Source organism: Oncorhynchus kisutch, linkage group LG1, assembly GCF_002021735.2.
Source record: "Oncorhynchus kisutch isolate 150728-3 linkage group LG1, Okis_V2, whole genome shotgun sequence".
Classification (NCBI taxonomy): domain Eukaryota; kingdom Metazoa; phylum Chordata; class Actinopteri; order Salmoniformes; family Salmonidae; genus Oncorhynchus; species Oncorhynchus kisutch.
In genome coordinates, this window is record NC_034174.2 from 65,229,057 (window position 1) to 65,250,235 (window position 21,179).

Consider the following 21,179-nt stretch of genomic DNA (forward strand, 5'->3'; position numbering starts at 1 on the left):
GCGAGGGGAAGGGGGGTTGGTGGATAGGGGAAGAGCGGGGGGAAGGGGTGTTGGTGGATAGGGGAAGAGCGGGGGGAAGGGGGGTTGGTGGATAGGGGAAGAGCAGGGTGAAAGAGGGGATGGGGGGGTTGGTGGATAGGGGAAGAGCGAGGGGAAGGGGGGTTGGTGGATAGGGGAAGAGCGAGGGGAAGGGGGGTTGGTGGATAGGGGAAGAGCGGGGGGAAGGGGGGTTGGTGGATAGGGGAAGAGCAGGGGAAAGAGGGGATAGGGGGTTGGTGGATAGGGGAAGAGCGAGGGGAAGGGGGGTTGGTGGATAGGGGGTTGGTGGATAGGGGAAGAGCAGGGGAAAAAGAGGGGATGGGGGTTGGTGGATAGGGGAAGAGCGGAGGAAAGAGGGGTTGGTGTGCGAGTGCAGTTGTAAAGGGGGTTTGATGTGTGGAATGTAACAGTGTGAATTAAACATGATGACCAGGTAGAACAGAGTTTGGGATGGATCAAAGCCTCAATGCTGCCCTCTCTAGGACTGTGTGTGTGTGTGTGTGTTGGACATTTGGGTTGTTGATGCCTTGTGTGTGCACCGTTCCTCTACAGGCAGGCATGGGACCTGGCTGTGGACATCTGTCTCTCTCAGCTGCCTACCATCATTGAGGAGGGCACCGCCTTCAGGGTGAGTGTGTGTGTTTTTTCCATTTATCAGTACCTTTGGGACTTAGTCATGGCGTGTGTCTGTCTATGTCAGGGGTCTCAAACTCATTTTGCCTGGTGTCCAAATTCTGTCTTCACCAAGGTCCTGCGGGGCCACACTGCCAAAGGCTTTTTTCCCTTCATTTGATTAGCCCTCAGGCGTTAAGATATATTGCCCTGTATGCTGTGGATACAGTTTCTGTGTGTTTGACACCTCACTAGCTGATGGTCACTTCAGGTTGACTAGTCTGACGCGTTCACTTTCATTGTATTGACCCTGGTAACTTTGACCCTGGCACTTCATACCATTTTATTTCCACTGAGTCAATAGCAGTGATAGTAGCTGTGGTCAGTGTATCACTCCATCCTGTTAAACCAGTCTGGAGCTACTTGTCCAGTCAGTGTGTCACTCCATCCTGTTAAACCAGTCTGGGACTACTTGTCCAGTCAGTGTATCACTCCATCCTGTTAAACCAGTCTGGGACTATTTGTCCAGTCAGTGCATCACTCCATCCTGTTAAACCAGTCTGGGACTATTTGTCCAGTCAGTGCATCACTCCATCCTGTTAAACCAGTCTGGGACTATTTGTCCAGTCAGTGCATCACTCCATCCTGTTAAACCAGTCTGGGACTATTTGTCCAGTCAGTGCATCACTCCATCCTGTTAAACCAGTCTGGGACTACTTGTCCAGTCAGTGCAACTCAATCATTCATTATAAGATATTTTCAACACACTCACTTGAAAGTTTCCCACTGTGATAGTCAGTGCTAAATCATCATCTTTGGGGTCAGTTTGGGAGGTATGAATGGTGTAGTACAGTACATGCTGCCCTACCATAAACCGCCTCTGTGCTTTTCTACAAAAATATAGAGATTGAGATGGTCATTAATGATGCATTGTTGCAGCTCCCTGTAGAAATAGAGTGGGCCTGTCCAGACTAGCTACAAAAGTTTAGCATCCCGTTATGGTGTAATAATCCACCGCGATTGTAATATTGAATTCCCAATCTCTCTAGGGGAAAACCCTGGGCCAGGCAGGGGTAGAAAAGCTGATTGTTACATCATCAGATTATTACCAGGGGTTGTGTAAGGGCTCCGTAAGCAGTCTACTGTCATCTTCTGAACTCTTCATCTCTGAAGACCGAATGCAGCCCGCAGGCTAAATTAGCTATTAAATTAATTTCAGGCACCATATCTCGCAGAGAGCAATGCACTGCCATTGCAAAAGTTTGTATGCAAAAAGTTGAATGAATCTCTACAGATCGTGACTCCCTCCCTCCGAGTCCTATCAGTTCTCCACCTGGCCTGTTGAGGTGTGCCTCTTCTCTACCACTTCTGAGAGAACATCCCTCTTCCCTCTCTCTCTCTCTCTCTCCATTCTCTTCCCTCTCTTCCTTCAACCCTGCATGCTAAATGGAACTATAATTGACCCACCTGGGTCCTCTACAAATGTTCCCCCCTCTCTCTGCCTTTTGAGAGATAAGAGACTCGTTCTCTCTCTCGCGATATCTAGTAATATCATCAACCATGTGTAGTTAACTAGTGATTATGATTGTTTTTTTATAAGATAAGTTTAGTGCTAGCTAGCGACTTACCTTGACTTACTGCATTCTCGTAACAGGCAGTCTCCTTGTGGAGTGCAACGAGAGAGAGGCAGGTCGTTATTGCGTTGGACTAGTTAACTGTAAGGTTGCAAGATTGCATCCCCCGAGCTGACAAGGTGAAAATCTGTCTTTCTGCCCCTGAACAAGGCAGTTAACCCACCATTCCTAGGCCGTCATTGAATATAAGAATGTGTTCTTAACTGACTTGCCCAGTAAAATAAAGGTCTAAAAATATATATATTTAAAAATCGGCAAATCGATTTCTGATTATGAAAACTTGAGATCGTCCCTAATTAATCGGCCATTCCGATTAATCGGTCAACCTCTAGTGTGTACGTGTTCGTTCCTCGTGTTTGAGCGTGTGAGTGTTGAGAGAGCATCGCAGTGGTGCTTTGATTATTCACAAATTCACTTCCTCAACCAGTGGTAATATTTCCCTCTACTCTCAGCAGCGGGAGAGTCTCTGTTGTAATTCCCTCTGCTATATTAATGGGACGACGATGATGAAACTGCTCATGGCGCAGTTAATAGCGGCAGACACATCGTCATGACAGCCCTGCTCTATGTGGGGCTGAAGGGAAGCAGGGAAGAGAGGGGTGGTACATTATGAAGTGACACATGTTCTCACAGACTACTGCAGCTGGTCGTCAAGGCTACAATAGAGGCTTCCTTATGTAAGGGTGTTATGTAATAGACAGATCGGTGTAAGAATTGACTCTGTTCGGTTGGGGTGTGTGTGTGTCAGAGAGAGGTGTGCTGCATTAGTTTCATGATTACTGTGTGTTGCAGATTGTATAAAGATTAGTATCTGCGTGTTGCGTTGTAGACGTGCTGAGTTGCCGTGCACATGCTTATATAACTTACACACACACAACCTAAATAAATAAAACATTGTTACAAAGCTCGTTCTACAATGAGATGTATGGTATTGTGTGTACAGTTCATTATCGATGCATTAAGCCTGATTTGTGTGTGTTAGATAATGGTGTTCTAGATCAAACTATTAAATGGATAATGCTATTGTTGAGTGGTGTGTTTGAGAGGTTACAGCTGTGTTTGTATGCAGGTCAAGATACTTTTGGTCATTCAGTGTATGTGGACACTTGCTCGTTGAACATCTCATTTCAAAATCATGGGCATTAATATGAAGTTGGTCTCCCCTTTGCAGCTATAATAGCATCCTCTCTTCTGGGAAGGTTTTCCACTAGATGTGGGAACGTTGCTGTGGGCACTTACTTCCATTCAGCCACAAGAGTATTAGTTAGGTTGGGAAATTAGGCCTTGCTCGCAGTCGCAGTTCCAATTCATCCCAAAGGTGTTTGATGGGGTTGAAGTCAGGGCTCTGTGAAGGCCATTCAAGTTCTTCCACACTGATCTCGACAAACCATTTCTGTATGGACCTTGCTTTGTACACAGGGGCATTGTCATGCTGAAACAGGAAAGGTCCTTCCTTGCCACAAAGTTGGAAGCAGTTGGAAGCACAGAAGCAATTGGAAGCACAGAATCATCTAGAATATAATTGTATGCTGTAGCTTTAAGATTTCCTTTTGCTGGAACTAAGGGGCCAAGACCAAACCATGAAAAACAGACATTTATTCCTCCTCCACCAAACTTTAGTTGGCACTATGCATCAGGGGAGGTCAAATTCTCTTGGCATCCGCCAAACCCAGATTTGTCTATTGGCTTGCCAGATGGTGAAGCGTAATTCATCACTCCAGAGAATGTTTCCACTGCTCCAGAGTCCAATGGCGGCGAGCTTTACACCACTCCAGCCAACGCTTGGCATTGCACATTGTGTTCTTGTGTGCGGCTGATCGGCCATGGAAACCCATTTCACGAAGCTCCCGACGAACAGTTCTTGTGCTGACGTTGCTTCCAGAGTCAGTTTGGAGCTCGGTAGTGAGTGTTGCAACCAGGGACAGCTTGTGTGGCCTACCACTTTGCGGCTGAGCTGTTGCACCCAGACTTTTCCACTTCACAATAAAAGTACTTACAGTTGATCTGGCCAGCTCTAGCATGGCAGAAATTTGACGAACTAACTTGTTGGAAAGGTGGCATCCTATGACTGCCACATTGAAAGTCACTGAGCTCTTCAGTAAGTCCATTCTACTGCCACTGTTTGTCTACAGAGATTGCATGGCTGTGTGCTCGATTTCATATCCCTATCAGTAATGGGTGTGGCTGAAATAGCCGAATCCATGCATTTGAAGGGGTGTTCACATACTTTTGTATATATAGTGTATGTACTCTGTGAGTGAGCTCAGTATCAATGTACTGTATGTATTTAGATGTATATTCATCATAGATGTATTAAAACGATTGTATTTGTTTCATCCCAATAGCACAGTCCGTTCTTTGCAGAGCAGCTGACAGCATTCCAGGTGTGGCTGACCATGGGAGTGGAGAACAGGAACCCCCCCGAACAGCTCCCCATCGTACTGCAGGTGCACAAACACACACACACACACACACACACACACACACACACACGGGCATAAAATATCTACCCTACCCAAAAAATATCTTTCAGTTTTCGGAGTCTTTCCCTTTAAATCACCATGACAACATCCCATTTCAACTTTGATTGACTGGGTTTCGAGGAATAGAAAGTCACAGATCTGGAGATGAAAATAACAAGGGTATCGAGTTGAATTTGATTGGTCCGAAGTCTGGAAACGCCTCCTAATCTTACCACCTCCCAATGCCGAAATATGGAAACTAGCAACGGTTCCAACAAACTAATATTCTTATTTAATCAGTAAGCATATTAAGGTGATATCATTGTATGTGATTTGTAATGACATGGACTAAAGACAACTACATTTTGACTAGGGCTGTCAAACTTAAAATAATTGCAATTAATCACATTAAATTCTGTAGTTAATCGCGATTAATCGCAAATGTTGTATTTTCTCAAATTTGGTGCTAAATTAAGATTTTTCCATTTAAAAACAAAAGCTGTGTATTGAGTTGTAGGTGTGTAGGGACTGAAACACCAAAAAATATTCTTAATGGCATATTCAACATAAACAAGTTAAGCAGTACAAAATTCCTGTAACTTACTAATGCTCCCAGTAGCCCCCCCAGTAGACCCCCCCCCCCCCCCCCCCCCCCCCCCCACACACACACACACACACAAACACGAACACACACACAGTTTTAGCCATTCAAAATTATTGTTCTCCCAATTAATGATTGGCTATAAGAAAAAATAACTTGCTCTATGGATACAAAGAACAAACAGCGTAAACCTATCCCACAATGCCATGAATTCCACAGAACATAAACCTGTGACCATACACTTCAGTCATCCTCCAATTTCCTTTCACTGAGCCAGTTGCTAAGAGACAAACAAGCCTGTTGACAGTTTGAGATGATAAAGCTACTCTCTTCTTCTGTACGATATGCCCAGAGAGTGAAAACAACCTCTCACGATGGACTGATGTGGCAGGTGTTGCCAGGGACCTTCGCATAGTGCAGGCCAACTGGTGTGCCCCTGCATGCTGTGACCACCACTGTAGTGGACAGTCCTCCATGCTGATGCTGGGCTCTGCTTTGTAACGCCCCACACATTTTTCAATGGACGACGACTCTTCATCAGACTCAGAAGACCTCAACAAGAGGGCAGCTTTCTTTGGAGGCTCTGACTGTGTTGCTTCATCAGGTTGCTGTGCAGGCCTCTCTTTTTTCAGCAAGCTGACCAAAGCCCACACCTCACCCCTCTCAGGTCTGGGAAAGCACTTCAGGTCCTTTAACCTTGGGTTAGTGTTCTGGCCATGTGAGGTTGGTGTTTTCCTTGCGTTTCTCCAGGTCTGTTGAGTGTCAGCTTGAATCTTACCACGTAGGCAGGGTCGTCATCGGAGCTCTCCATCACCCAGAGGTGGTGGCACAAGACAGGCTACACCACTGAGCAGGAAATGTACTTCTCTCCTACCGGACAGTCAGTCATGTACCTGCAGTAGAAGATAAAACAATCACTTCAGTCAATTATGAGAGACTTGTTATACACAGACATATTCCCTCATTCACACACACATACTCTCTATCACGCTCTCTATCACACACACACACACAGACAGATTACCTGCAGGGCTCCAGTAGTGCCTGCAGATTCTGCAGTTTCTCCAGTTCAGCTGGGCCAGAGAATCTCAGTGGTTGTTGACTTCTGTGGACAGGCTTCCCCATTTCCAGAGTGGAATTCCATCTTGTTGTGACATCTTGTGCGAGTGACTCCTTTTGCCCATTTGCCACTTGCGGTTGTCCTAGCTCTGCAGTGTTTGGTGGGCTGTGTTTAATTGGAAACAATGCTTCGGAGCTGCAACTTAATCGGGGACGGTGGGAGTGGTTTTGCCGAATGGAATCATGGGAGTTTGAGCCTTTTGACCAAGAGAAAAGTATTGTCATAAGCTGACTAAATGTCATTGTAGATTTTTGAGCGTCCATTTAAAGTATTTCTAGATGTTATAAGACACAGATAACCAGAGCAACATACAGCAGGAAGTTCCAATATGATCAGAAAACTACAGACGGTAGGAAAGCTGAATATGATTTAATGAAATGTATTAGTCATCTCAGGAATCCTACTTGAAAACATCACAGAGAAGTCAATAGACATGAAGTCATAAAATTACACAAACTGTGTACTTCATAATACGGGTGTAGGTTTTCAAACTGTTCGGTATGGGAACCTTGGTTCTGTCTGCACTGTGAACCTGAGTGGATACATACAAATAAAATAATTATGTTTTTAAACTACTCCTCTTGAGTAAATTTGATCTGACAAAACATTCAGGCTATTCTGTTAAAACAACTAGAGGCTATGCCCACATTGTAATCAACATCCTAATAGGCGCATTTCAACCTGTCCTGTTGTGAGGCGCAGCCGGGACCTAGCTCTGTACGATGGCGAGTGGTGGGGTCGATATTCTAGGAGGATATTCCATCGTTTCAATCTGTTTGGGAACATTTAGTTTCCCCCAGTAATTACCCTATATGTATTAAGCCACCGCTGCTAAATCGTGGCCACTACACAAAAAAATATATCATTATAATAACATTTCTAATGTTTAAAATGGCGTGGCGGAGTTACCCTTTAAATGTCAAGCAGTTGCTGTGCTCTCTGTAAGCCTGGCTCAGTTAAATCATGGTCTGCTCTCTAACTGCACAAATAATGCATTTATCTGCTGTTGCTAGCTCCTCCAGGCACCCCCCCTCTCTCTCGCTCTCTGGTTCTCGCTGCTCTTTCTCGCCTTCCCTCACTCTCTCCCTAAGCCCCTTTACGTCAGGCTGTGTTTTCTTGAAAGTGGCACTTCACAGCAGCAGTGGCCCCATGTGTTGTTGTGCTGGCCTAGCCCCTATGCTGTCCGGCTCCATTCTGTACTCGGCGTGATCATTTCCCCCTGACTCAGCAGAGCTGAGAGCTGCAGCTTTCCCTCACACGTCCACTGGGGAAAAAAAGGCAAATAAAAACCAGGAGGCTGTCTGGGAGAACCATCGGGGAGGGATAGTGTGGAGGGGTTTTCTTTTGATGGGTGGGAGTGGAGCGGGTGTGATTTTTGTGTGGGTGTGCGCATGTAGAGCGTTGTGTACACCCACGTAAGAACAGACGATCTTACGTTGATCTCTAATATATAAAGCTATGACATTGCGTTCTCCGAGATATAGCGGGTGATTGTGTGTGATCTATTGATGAGGAGCTTTGGGGAAATGGGTAAAAGAGAGGGGTCAGAAAGAGAGAATGCCTTTTGATGTCGTCATAGTAACATACTTCCCATTGAAACAAAAGGATTGGGAAAGATGACTGTCATTAAATTGTGATGTCCTACGACTGCTAGCTCAGAAGGGTTGGAATTCTATGGGAGAAATTCTCACAAAGCCCATTCAATCATTACGATAGTCTAGTGAATCAGTGGGTGGCTGCAGATTGAACATCTGTACTGGTTGACTCACTCCCCGATGACTTGTAACGCGTGTTACTGATGATCACCCACATGCTATGAGAGATTAAAATGCTCTTTCGTTTTCCTGTCATTTGAGCTGGTCTTGGTCTGTTCGCTTTAGTCGTGTGTGTGTGTGTGTGTGTGTGTGTGTGTGCGCGCATGTGCCCACTGATTCTGATTTGTCACTGTCACTTGTCTCAGCAGTTGGGACAAGATTGATGAGCGACTTTGCTATTCTGTGTGTCATTAGTGGCTGTTTATATAATCCCATCGTTCAGAAGTATACTTTTTCATCCCTCCGCTTCCAACCGCTCTTCAATCGCTGAATATTCCTCCTCTTGTATAACAGACAGACCACAAATTCCCAGGCTCTCCTTTCTCACGTTACCCTGAAGGGTTGAGGGGTAGCCCTGGCACGGTCCAATCCCGGTCTCCTGCGTTCGCTCACAGCTGCTGTGTTGAGGTCACACTGCTCTAATAATACACAAAACCTTGCTAGAAATAGCAGTGTGTATAGGTTGATCGGGGGGGGGGGGGGGCGGATTCCGCCCCCCCCCCCCCCGTGCGCGCATGTCCTCACGCCCACGGCACACGTTCGCATGGGGACACGCCAACGTCCGGACCTGGTGGTGCCAAAAACACGCACAATCTGTTATCATTACACCCCACACACACATGCACACAAATGCAATGTCATATACCGCAGGGAACCAGTGGAGGCTGGTGGGAGGAGCTATAGGAGGGACAGGCTCATTGTAATGGCTGGAATGGAATGGAGTCGAGCGGTTTCTAGATGTTTGATCTGTTTGATACCGTTCCATTGATACCATTCCAGCCATTACAATGCGCCCATCCTCCTACCAGCCTCCACTGATGGGAACACACCCATGCACATGTATTCATATTCACCTCATTACTCTTATGCTAATATGGTATGTACACCTGAAGCAGCCAAAACACACACACACACACACACACACACACACACACACACACACACACACACACACACACACACACACACACACACACACACACACACAGAGAGAGACAAACAACTGCCAGTGCCAGCATATTGGTGAGTGGTGTGAGCCACCTGTTCCACCTCTCCCGCTCTCCTTTTGCTCATGATGCCACTAAACACGTTGAACACACCACCGTATTGACCTCGGCCCCCTCCCTGGTCTCCTTCAGGTCCTCTTGAGTCAGGTTCACAGGCTGAGAGCGCTGGACCTGCTCGGCCGCTTCCTGGACCTGGGTCCCTGGGCCGTCAGTCTGGTGAGAAACTATGCAGCATTCTGGTCTACCAATACAAACACATGGCCAAAATACAAGTTTAGCTAGCACAGATAGATGATTATTGTAGATATACAAGCTCTCATCTACTGTCAGGTCTGAAACAATCTATATCAACTGGTAGACACTACAAATAAGAACTCATGTAAAATATACTGTCTGTAAAATGTATGTATGAGCTGGAAGTAGAAGCTAAAGTGTTGTCATCCATTAGTTTAATCCATTTAGGGAAGGTGTATTTGGTATATTTATTTTAAAATAGACACAGATTTAGGGTCTTAGGGGCCTCTTAGTCTTCTCATTATTATAGAGGTGTTGCTAGAAAGACACAATAGTTAAAGCCAGTTCTGATTTCTTTAGGTTGGAACTTTAAAGTGAATAATATCTCATGTGTGTTTTCAGGCCCTCTCCGTAGGGATCTTCCCCTACGTGTTGAAGCTGCTACAGAGCTCTGCGCGGGAGCTCCGACCCCTGCTGGTCTTCATCTGGGCTAAGATCCTGGCTGTGGACAGCGTGAGTACTAAGGCACACACATACACACTAGCACATACAGTTGATGTCGGAAGTTTACACACACTTAGGTTAGTCATTAAACTCGTTTTTCAACCACTCCACAAATGTCTTGTTAACAAACTATAGTTTTGGCAAGTCGGTTAGGACATCTACTTTGTGCATAACACAAGTAATTTTTCCAACAATTGTTTACAGACAGATTATTTCACTAATAATTCACTATCACAATTTGTGGGTCAGAAGTTGACTTAGTGTATGTAGACTGTGCCTTTAACCAGCTTGGAACATTCCAGAAAATGATGGCTTTAGAAGCTTCTGATAGGCTAATTGACATAGTTTGAGTCGATTGGTTTACTAGTGGATGTATTTCAAGGCCTACCTTCAAACTCAGTACCTCTTTGCTTGACATCATGGGAAAATTTAAAGAAATCAGCCAAGACCCCAGCAAAAAAATTGTAGGCCTCCACAAGGCTGGTTCATCTTTGGGATCAATTTCCAAACGCCTGAAGTACCACGTTCATCTGTACAAACAAATAGTACGCAAGTATAAACACCATGGGACCACGCAGCTGTCATACCGCTCGGGAAGGAGACGCGTTCTGTCTCCTTGAGAAGAACTTACTTTGGTGCAAAAGTGCAAATCAATCCCAGAACAACAGCAAAGGACTTTGTGAAGAAGCTGGAGGAAACAGGTACAAAAGTATCTTATATATCGATATAGCCTGAAAGGCCGCTCAGCAAGGAAGAAGCCACTGCCTCAAAGCTGCCATAAAAAAAGCCAGACTTTGTCCCCATTGCAACTGCACATGGGGACAAAGATCGTACTTTTTGGAGAAATGTCCTCTGCTCCGATTAAACAAAAATAGAACTGTTTGGCCATAATGACCATAATGGCAAGCCAAAGAACACCATCCCAACTGTGAAGCACAGGCGTGGCAGCATCATGTTGTGGGGGTGTTTTGCTGCAAGAGGGACTGGTGCACTTCACAAAATAGATGGCTTCATGAGGGAGGAAAGATATGTGGATATATTGAAGCAACATCTCAAGACATCAGTCAGGAAGTTAAAGCTTGGTCCCAAATGGGTCTTCCAAATGGATAATGACCCCAAGCATACTTCCAAAGTTGTGTCAAAATGGCTTAAGGACAACAAATTCAAGGTATTGGAGTGGCCATCACAAAGCCCTGATCTTAATCCCATAAATGTGTGGGCAGAACTGAAAAGGCGTGTACGAGCTAGGAGGCTGACAAACCTGACTGTTACACCAGCTCTGTCAGGAGGAATGGGCCAAAATTCACCCAACTTCTTGTGGAAGGCTACCTGAAACGTTTGACCCAAGTTAAACAATTTCAAGGCAATGCTACCAAATATTAATTGAGTGTATGTAAACTTCTGACCCTCTGGGAATGGAATGAAAGAAAGAAAGAAAAGCTGAAATAAATAATTATTTCAACTATTATTCTGACATTTCACATTCTTAAAATAGTGCTGATCCTAAAAGACCGAAGACCTACTAGGATTAAATGTCAGGAATTGTGGAAAAACTGAGTTTAAATGTATTTGGCGAAGGTGGATGTAAACTTCCGACTTCAACTGTATCTACACGTGCATACCACACACACATTCAGTGTACACATTACAATAACCAAACCATACCAGACTCCTACCGTCATAGCAAGCTACATTTTAATTGTTGCACTTTATTTTAAACCAATTTCACTCTCCCTACAGAATAGTTTATATGTCTATATAGGGACTGTCAAGTCGTATCCATCACATGGAGCAGCTCTGTGTAGCTGTACAGAGAAATGATTGCCATGAAGTCAATAACAGTCCCAGATAAAAGCAGAAAATGAACCCATTCAGTCAGTTAATGTCAGTCGATCAGTTTAACATCAGTTGACGTTAATGTAGAGTCATCATCATCAGGAGATTGAGTTGTGAGAGGTGGCTGCCTACACACAGGCTTGAAATCATTGGCCACTTTAATAAATGGAACACTAGTCACTTTAATAATGCCACTTTAATAATGTTTACATATCTTGCATTACTCATCTGTATATACTGTATTCTATTCTGTGTCTTGGTCTATGCCGCTCTATTACTTGTCCAAATATTTATATATTCTTAATTCCATTATTTTACTTAGATGTGTGTGTATTAGGTAGTCGTTGTGAAATTGTTAGATGTTACATGTTCGATATTGCTGATATCTACACTCGCATTAACATCTGCTGACCGTGTGTGTGTGTGTGTGTGTGTGTGTAACCAATAAGATTTGATTTGTGCTACTTATTTGACTGATTCCTCATCCAACTTAAATATTTAGCTAGATATTGGATATCAATAATGGGTCATGTTCGTCGAGGCCATAAGTACGTGATAACCTACGAAGCGAGTGTGTACTATAAACATGGCTATCTGTAACACAAAGAACATTGTCCTTTTGGCACGTTTTAGCTGTTGAATAAAATGGCTGCCCTAAAACTCACTTACACAAAGCATATTGCCTTTTTTTACTTTCATGGTAGAACTTACCGTATAACCCTAAGGTAGTAGGACAGTCTGTATTATTTTAGTGATCCTTTAGCATCCAGACACCCGATTAGTCATCACAGTGTTTGTCAATGCTGAAGAATAATCAAAGGACTTTGAGATGAAAGGACAGGAAGAGAAGTCATTTTTCCCCCCTCTGTCAGATTAGTAGTGTGACTCAGGTATTGAGTTGCGTTATTCAATAATGTCTAGGCTATGTCTTTAACCTTGGTTATAAATATTATAGTTGCATATTTGTCGCTCTGCAACATGACACTTTTCCTTAAGGAGCACAATAAAATAATCTACTTAAATAGAATAAATATATTATTTAGGCTGAGTTGATTCTACTGTAAGGATGGCAGAAGACTGTTGTCAGTGAAGTGTCTGAGTCGTGTTTTGTTCATTACTCGTGTAATAACAGCAGATTAATGACAAGGTGACTAGACTGACGTACTGAATTGTTTTTCTCTCTCACTCTCTCTCTCTAGTCATGTCAGGCAGACCTGGTAAAGGACAACGGACACAAGTACTTCCTGTCTGTCCTGGCCGACCCCTACATGCCTGTGAGTATCACCCAATCAGAGCATGAGAAAACCGAAAGCGCCACAAGGCACCCGTGGGTTACCCTTAACCATAGATCTAGAATCAGAATCATCGCCCTGCCCTCCGATCATAACCTTTTCCATTCTAGCTGAGAATATATCTGACCCAGTATCAGTGGTTAGTGTTGACTTCTACCTACTCAAACATGTGTGCTATGATCCATAGCTCCCAGTAATGAATGAGGTGTTGGTGAACGGAGTTGATACATGGCAGTTGACTGTGTTTCTTGTGTTTCCTGTTTCAGGCTGAGCACCGCACCATGGCTGTCTTTATCCTGGCTGTGATTGTCAACAGCTACACCACAGGCCAGGTGTGTGTGTGTGTGTGTGTGTGTGTGTGTGTCGCTCTCGCCTGCGCGCTCTGTCGTGTCGCTCTCGCCTGCGCGCTCTGTCGTGTTCGCTCTCGCCTGCGCGCTCTGTCGTGTCGCTCTCGCCTGCGCGCTCTGTCGTGTCGCTCTCGCCTGCGCACTCTGTCGTGTCGCTCTCGCCTGCGCGCTCTGTCGTGTCGCTCTCGCCTGCGCGCTCTGTCGTGTCGCTCTCGCCTGCGCGCTCTGTCGTGTCGCTCTCGCCTGCGCGCTCTGTCGTGTCGCTCTCGCCTGCGCGCTCTGTCGTGTCTCTCTCGCCTGCGCGCTCTGTCGTGTCTCTCTCGCCTGCGCGCTCTGTCGTGTCTCTCTCGCCTGCGCGCTCTGTCGTGTCTCTCTCGCCTGCGCGCTCTGTCGTGTCGCTCTCGCCTGCGCGCTCTGTCGTGTCTCTCTCGCCTGCGCGCTCTGTCGTGTCTCTCTCGCCTGCGCGCTCTGTCGTGTCGCTCTCGCCTGCGCGCTCTGTCGTGTCGCTCTCGCCTGCGCGCTCTGTCGTGTCGCTCTCGCCCGCGCGCTCTGTCGTGTCGCGCTCGCTGGGCTCTGTCGCTCTGTCGCTCGGGCTCTCTGTCTTTCTATCTATTAATCTTGCTCTTCATATTTTTGCACACTCCTCTCTCTCTCCCCCTCCCTCCTCTCTCTGTTTACTTAATGTTCTCCGTCTCCCATTGGCTCTGTGTTAATAATAGATGAGCTCCAACATTACAGAGACGTGCCGCTCGTTCAAAGTTCTCGCCTCCTTGTATTTATACCTCTCTGCCTTCCTTTTAACTAGCACTTCATCATTCCTTCCGTTTGTTGGATTGGTTGGAACACGTGGCCTAAACTTCAGGGGTTAGGAGTGATGGTACTCCTACTGGTAGGGTTCAGCTCCGGTGTGATCAAGTTACAACATGTACACTGAATCCCTGTACTGCTCTAGTTGTCTGATGGAAGGTGGTTTGATACTGCCACAAGGCAGAGAGTCTGCCAAAATATGTATAGGCTTTCAAATGGTGGCTTTTCATAGCCACAGGAACCAATACAACCCCACATAAAAGGTGACGAACTCTTAACAGTCAAGTATTGGACGTCGACCCTTCAGGTTAGATCCCTGTTGGGTTTGCCCATAGACTTCCAGACGGGAAGCTCAGCCTAAAGCCAAGTCATAAAGGCCTTGGACGTGCGTGTGTGAATTACTGACATGGCCCCTCTAACACACTCTCTCCTCCCTGCCTGCCTTCCAACTCCTTTCTCATCCTCCTCAACCCCCCCCCCCCCCCCCCCCCCCCCAGGAGGCCTGTCTGCAGGGGAATCTGATAGCCATCTGCCTGGAGCAGCTCTCTGACCCTCATCCCCTGCTCCGTCAGTGGGTGGCCATCTGCCTGGGACGCATCTGGCAGAACTTTGACTCGGCCCGCTGGTGTGGTGTCAGGGACAGTGCCCACGAGAAGCTCTACAGCCTGCTGTCCGACCCCATACCTGAGGTGAGAGGGAAGGAATACACACCTTTCAGACGTGTACACACACACCTTTCAGACGTGGACACACACACCTTTCAGGCGTGGACACACACACCTTTCAGGCGTGGACACACACACCTTTCACGCGTGGACACACACACCTTTCAGGCGTGGACACACACACCTTTCAGGCGTGGACACACACACCTTTCAGGCGTGGACACACACACCTTTCAGGCGTGGACACACACACCTTTCAGGCGTGGACACACACACCTTTCAGGCGTGGACACACACACCTTTCAGGCGTGGACACACACACCTTTCAGGCGTGGACACACACACCTTTCAGGCGTGGACACACACACCTTTCAGGCGTGGACACACACACCTTTCAGGCGTGGACACACACACCTTTCAGGCGTGGACACACACACCTTTCAGGCGTGGACACACACACCTTTCAGGCGTGGACACACACACCTTTCAGGCGTGGACACACACACCTTTCAGGCGTGGACACACACACCTTTCAGGCGTGGACACACACACCTTTCAGGCGTGGACACACACACTTCAGGCGTGGACACACACACCTTTCAGGCGTGGACACACACACCTTTCAGGCGTGGACACACACACCTTTCAGGCGTGGACACACACACCTTTCAGGCGTGGACACACACACCTTTCAGGCGTGGACACACACACCTTTCAGGCGTGGACACACACACCTTTCAGGCGTGGACACACACACCTTTCAGGCGTGGACACACACACCTTTCAGGCGTGGACACACACCTTTCAGGCGTGGACACACACACACCTTTGGGACATACACTCGGTGGCTGTGTGTGTGTCACACCTAGCAGATTGAGGGTTCAGTGGCTCCTTTAGGATTTTGAGGACCTGAGGGACAGTGAAGTCAGTTTGCGCTGTATTTCGCCCACCTCACATGGGTGGCATGCAGGGCACACACACACACACACACGGGGTCAGAACATCTGTTGCCAGCAGCCTAGCAGGGCATCCTCTCTCTCTAGGGGCCAGGCAGCTGCTGTGACTGAGTGGTGAGACCAGGGTCCGCATCCACTCTGGTGTAAACACACACACACACACACATTGATCTCACACAACCTTATGTACACACTCACAATGCCCGAAGAGAATTGGGTATTTGAGCGCTTCACCAGGAATTTTGGAGAACCCAGACACACACAAACCACAATTTAAAAATGTATATTTATTACTCGGCTAGTTTGATCAGCTCCCTCTTCAGGGCCCAGATTCACAAAACCTTAAGACATTTCTTCTTAACTGCCATTTTGTCCTTAACTAGACTTTAGAAGAAAGTTAAGCGAAGTTGCTCTTCCTCAAAGGTTCTTGGAAATGTTCTTCTGCTTTTTCTTACGTTTCTCCTGAAGCAAGAAGTTAAGAAGAAATTAGATTCTTGAACATAATGTTATTGGAAATGTTAATTCCAAGAAAGCCAAACCCTTCTTAAACTCAGTGAGAGAAGAAACTCATGAACGCAGTTGAACTTGTTTTATTCACTCACAAACTTCATCTGAAAGTTTCTGTATTGATTATTTAAACCCAAGGACATGTTTTAGAACAGTAATCTCAGTAGGAAAGATGCTAACACCATTGCCGTTGCTAGCTAGATAGCTCGTGGAAACGGTTGCCTAGCAACATCGTCAGAAGATTTGTTAGAAGATATTTGAGAAGCTGGTAAGAAAATCGTAAAATCCTAAGACGTTGTGGAGGAATTGCACTTACGAACTGTCTTATGAACTTGTTTTTTTCTTGAGAAGCTTAAGTTTTTGCGTAAGAAGTGTTTGGTGAATCTGGGCCCAGTTCCCCTCTTTAAAAGGAAGGTGTGTGTGTGTCAAGTACCCCATATAATGCAGACAGAGAGTGAGAGAGATGGATGGAGAGAACAGAGAGAGGCAGACTGAGGAATGTAGATCAGTGACTACGGTGAGTTTTTAATGAATTTTCAGCTGAGGCCTGTTGGGGGGGATTTCTCAAGAGGAGATGCATATTTACTCTCTGCAATATATACACACACACACACACACACACACACACACACACACACACACACACACACACACACACACTGGGCCAGGTTTGAGTTTGTTTTGTGTATGACAGGCAGTGCATGGAGAGATACTTAGGGAATAAACAATATATTATGTGGACCTATATTATGTGGCTTCTTGGGGCGATTATTGATAGTCAATTAGTGTGATGTGCGGTATTGCGTGACCAATGGTAAATTATTATTTTCAGACACCATTGATCTTCTCAGTAAATATGGCTGCATTAGAAATGAGAGGATTAAGGGGGGAGTATTAGTATTGATTCCCCTTTTTTTTTTTTAAGCAGCACCAAAGCAATCTAACCAATGACGGACCAATGACTTGGTCTGGATCCAACCAGGAAGGGACTAGGGATTGAGTTCTCTTGGTACCAAACTATCCCTGGTCTCCTCAGGTGCGCTGTGCGGCAGTGTTTGCCCTGGGGACGTTTGTGGGGAACTCGGCCGAGCGGACGGACCATTCTACGACCATCGACCACAACGTGGCCATGATGCTGGCACAGCTCATCAACGACGGCAGCCCTGTGGTCCGCAAGGTGGGCCCGTACACACACACACACGTTTTTCTCACCTCACTATTTCCAATGTTCTTGCTGACGTTGTTGACTGATTTGTACTGTGGGGCGATGGACTGTGTTAGGTCTTTTGCTGTGGTTGACTAGGTTTTGACCATGTGTGTGTTGTGTTCTGGTTGACTTTGTGGTGGCTGTGTGTTCTTCAGGAGCTGGTAGTGGCTCTGAGTCACCTGGTGGTTCAGTACGAGAGTAACTTCTGCACCGTGGCCCTGCAGTTCATGGAGGAGGAGAAGAACTACCCTGTACCCTCACCTGCCAACACCTTAGGTACACACACACACACACACACATCACATACACTCACTTCCAACCTCTGTCATAATCATTACAATAGGAAGTCATTGATGTGTATTGTTTTAAAGCACACTGGTCCACTTAGACTTGTCCCAGACACTAACTACTGTACATGTGAAATGGGGTTTAGGGTTCTGGGGGAGTTTGAATGAAATATGCAGCATGTTTTGATAGAGCACATCAATATTTAAAAATACCTTTATTACCTATTCTCATATTGACTGTCATATCGCTACTGTATTCCATGTAGTGCCAAATTAATGGGTTAATTGACCTTCCCCTGTGTGTGCCTGTGTACAGAGCCCTGTAACCTGACTCCAGTGCGCGACAGCCCGGCCATCCCGCGGCTGCGTTCAGTCAACTCCTACACCAACATCAGAGCTGCCACCACCGCACGCAACCTCAACAAGAGCCTGCAGAACCTCAACCTCAACGAAGAGGGTAGGAGAGAGAGATTGAGAGGATGACATTGAGGCAGGCGAGAGAGAGAACTGAAAAGAGACATGGAGAGATGAATGTGGTTATATACTGTGAAGGGGGGAGATGGAGAGAATGAAAGCGACTTAAGGGTAGAGACTTTTCTCTTCCCTCTGACTGCCTCTCTTCTTTCCCAAAGAATTACTTGAGGGGATTTGAAGAATCGTCATCATAGTCATGATGGCAAAGTCACAACAGAGAAGATAATTCTCCTCTGGCTTACCACACTGACGCTAGGGTTTAGCGTGGGTGGGTGGGGGGGGGGCTGTCTTGCTCTGCTTGCACACACAAAACACACGCACAGTTTGAGAGCCTATGTCCATCATACACCCACAGCATTAATGGAGGATTACACTCTTGACCCCCTCTCAGCCCCCGCAGTACTGACTGACTCAGGTGTCAGCTCATTCTTGCTGAAGCCAAAAGGCTTAATACTAGCCGCTAGCACGTTAGTTTACCGCTTACAGCCTCTCTGAATCCACATCGTCCACTCATTCTAACTGGCAGCGATGCTTGTCACCAACAGCCATGACAAACCTTTTAGCCTGCCTTGCCTACTCCCAATCCCCATCTCAATATGCACTCTGTTACAGGGATATATGGCGGCCATTTTGTGTGAGTCAGCCGATGATAATGGGAAGTTGTGTAGAGTTATAGAGTGTGATGACTCGGGCGGACAGTTAGAATAGGCTGGGGAGATTGAATGGAAGGTCCAGTCAATAGCTTGTAGACACACAAAATCAAACAATCAGAGCAGAACAAGTACTTTATTTTCACGCTCCATTTGATACTGTTACTTCAGGGTATAGTTATTCTGGTATAGTATGGTATATTTCATGGTATTGTTATTCTGGTGTAATATGGTATATTTCGGGGTATTGTAATTCTGGTATAATAAGGTATATTTCATGGTATTGTAATTCTGGTATAATATGGTATATTTCAGGGTATAGTTATTCTGGTATAATGTGGTATATTTCATGGTATAGTTATTCAGGTATAATATGGTATATTTCATGGTATTGTTATTCAGGTATAATGTGGGATATTTCAGGGTATAGTTATTCAGGTATAATGTGGGATATTTCAGGGTATAGTTATTCTGGTATAATGTGGGATATTTCAGGGTATTGTTATTCAGGTATAATATGGTATATTTCGGGGTATTGTTATTCAGGTATAATATGATCTATTTTGGGGTATTGTTATTCTGGTATATTTTGGGGTATTGTTATTCTGGTATAATATGGTATATTTTGGGGTATTGTTATTCTGGTATAATATGGTATATTTCGGGGTATTGTTATTCAGGTATAATATGGTATATTTCGGGGTATTGTTATTCAGGTATAATATGGTATATTTCGGGGTATTGTTATTCTGGTATAATATGGTATCTTTCGGGGTATTGTTATTCTGGTATAATATGGGTAATTTCAGGGTATTGTTATTCTGGTATAATATGGGTAATTTCAGGGTATAGTGATTCTGTTGTGTAACTACTATTCTGTCATTTGTATGTCTAGGTGGTCCGGTGACGTTCTCACCAGGTAACCTGAGCACCAGCAGCAGTGCCAGCAGCACCCTTGGTAGCCCTGACAACGACGAGTACATCCTCTCCTTTGAGACCATCGACAAGATGAGACGAGTCTCCTCCTACTCTTCCCTCAACTCCCTCATAGGTAGGAAAACTACTGAGCTTACACTACCCTTACTACTGAGCTTACACTACCCTTACCACTGAGCTTACACTACCCTTACTACTGAGCTTACACTACCCTTACCACTGAGCTTACACTACCTTTACCACTGAGCTTACACTACCCTTACCACTGAGCTTACACTACCCTTACCACTGAGCTTACACTACCCTTACCACTGAGCTTACACTACCCTTACCACTGAGCTTACACTACTCGTACCACTGAGCTTACACTACCCTTACCACTGAGCTTACACTACCCTTACCACTGAGCTTACACTACCCTTACCACTGAGCTTACACTACCCTTACCACTGAGCTTACACTACCCTTACCACTGAGCGTACACTACCCTTACCACTGAGCGTACACTACCCTTACCACTGAGCGTACACTACCCTTACCACTGAGCTACACTAACTACCCTTACCACTGAGCTTACACTACCCTTACCACTAACCTACACTAACTACCCTTACCACCCTAGTCTTACAGTTCTACTCATCTCCTTTATTCCAAATCACCTCTTGTTCCTCTCAGTAGTAAGGGGTTGTAGTAACTACCACTTAAGTCAAATGTTCACTTAGTCATGTATTGATGTCAATGGGAGACTAAACATTTTACTTAAGTGGAAGTTACAATTGGCCTCTTTCAGGGCTCCAGACTAACATTTTAGTCTGGTGATACTCTCTTTTTCTGTTGGTGGAACAAGCCCATGATTTGGTTGCACCATTCCTTTCCAAGGCTTCAAGCAATATAACAGAAATAGTAATCACCTTATCTGTTACTGTTAAAATAGGTCTCCAGAATGTTCTGACTTCTTTTGTTCAATAGAGATTCATTTGCCGGAATCCTTTTTTTGCATTAATATCAAAGGCAAATTTATTTGGGGCTAAAACTAAAAAAACATTAGCTAGATTGGTAACACTATATATAATACTCACTGCTCGTAGTCATGCATTAATCTGAATGTAATGTCCTAAAGAAACGTTGCAGTTTGTAGCCTACTACCCTATGCACGAGCAATGGCTGATGCACATTTCAAGCACTCTG

General features: G+C 45.5%; 1 protein-coding gene across 7 annotated transcripts in view; it reads left to right on the forward strand.

Annotated features, from left to right (window-relative positions):
* LOC109889410 (regulatory-associated protein of mTOR) overlaps positions 1 to 21,179 on the forward strand; it is a 178,069-nt gene that overhangs the window by 123,680 nt on the left and 33,210 nt on the right. For all 7 annotated transcript variants that reach the window (XM_031829912.1, XM_031829923.1, XM_031829914.1 and 4 more), the window contains exons 11-21: positions 592 to 667; positions 4,631 to 4,732; positions 9,422 to 9,505; positions 9,926 to 10,036; positions 13,063 to 13,137; positions 13,422 to 13,487; positions 14,807 to 14,998; positions 17,474 to 17,614; positions 17,800 to 17,920; positions 18,248 to 18,388; positions 19,951 to 20,106. In XM_031829912.1, the coding sequence (XP_031685772.1) occupies positions 592 to 667; positions 4,631 to 4,732; positions 9,422 to 9,505; positions 9,926 to 10,036; positions 13,063 to 13,137; positions 13,422 to 13,487; positions 14,807 to 14,998; positions 17,474 to 17,614; positions 17,800 to 17,920; positions 18,248 to 18,388; positions 19,951 to 20,106 (1,265 nt within the window). The remainder of the gene's footprint in view (positions 1 to 591; positions 668 to 4,630; positions 4,733 to 9,421; positions 9,506 to 9,925; positions 10,037 to 13,062; positions 13,138 to 13,421; positions 13,488 to 14,806; positions 14,999 to 17,473; positions 17,615 to 17,799; positions 17,921 to 18,247; positions 18,389 to 19,950; positions 20,107 to 21,179) is intronic.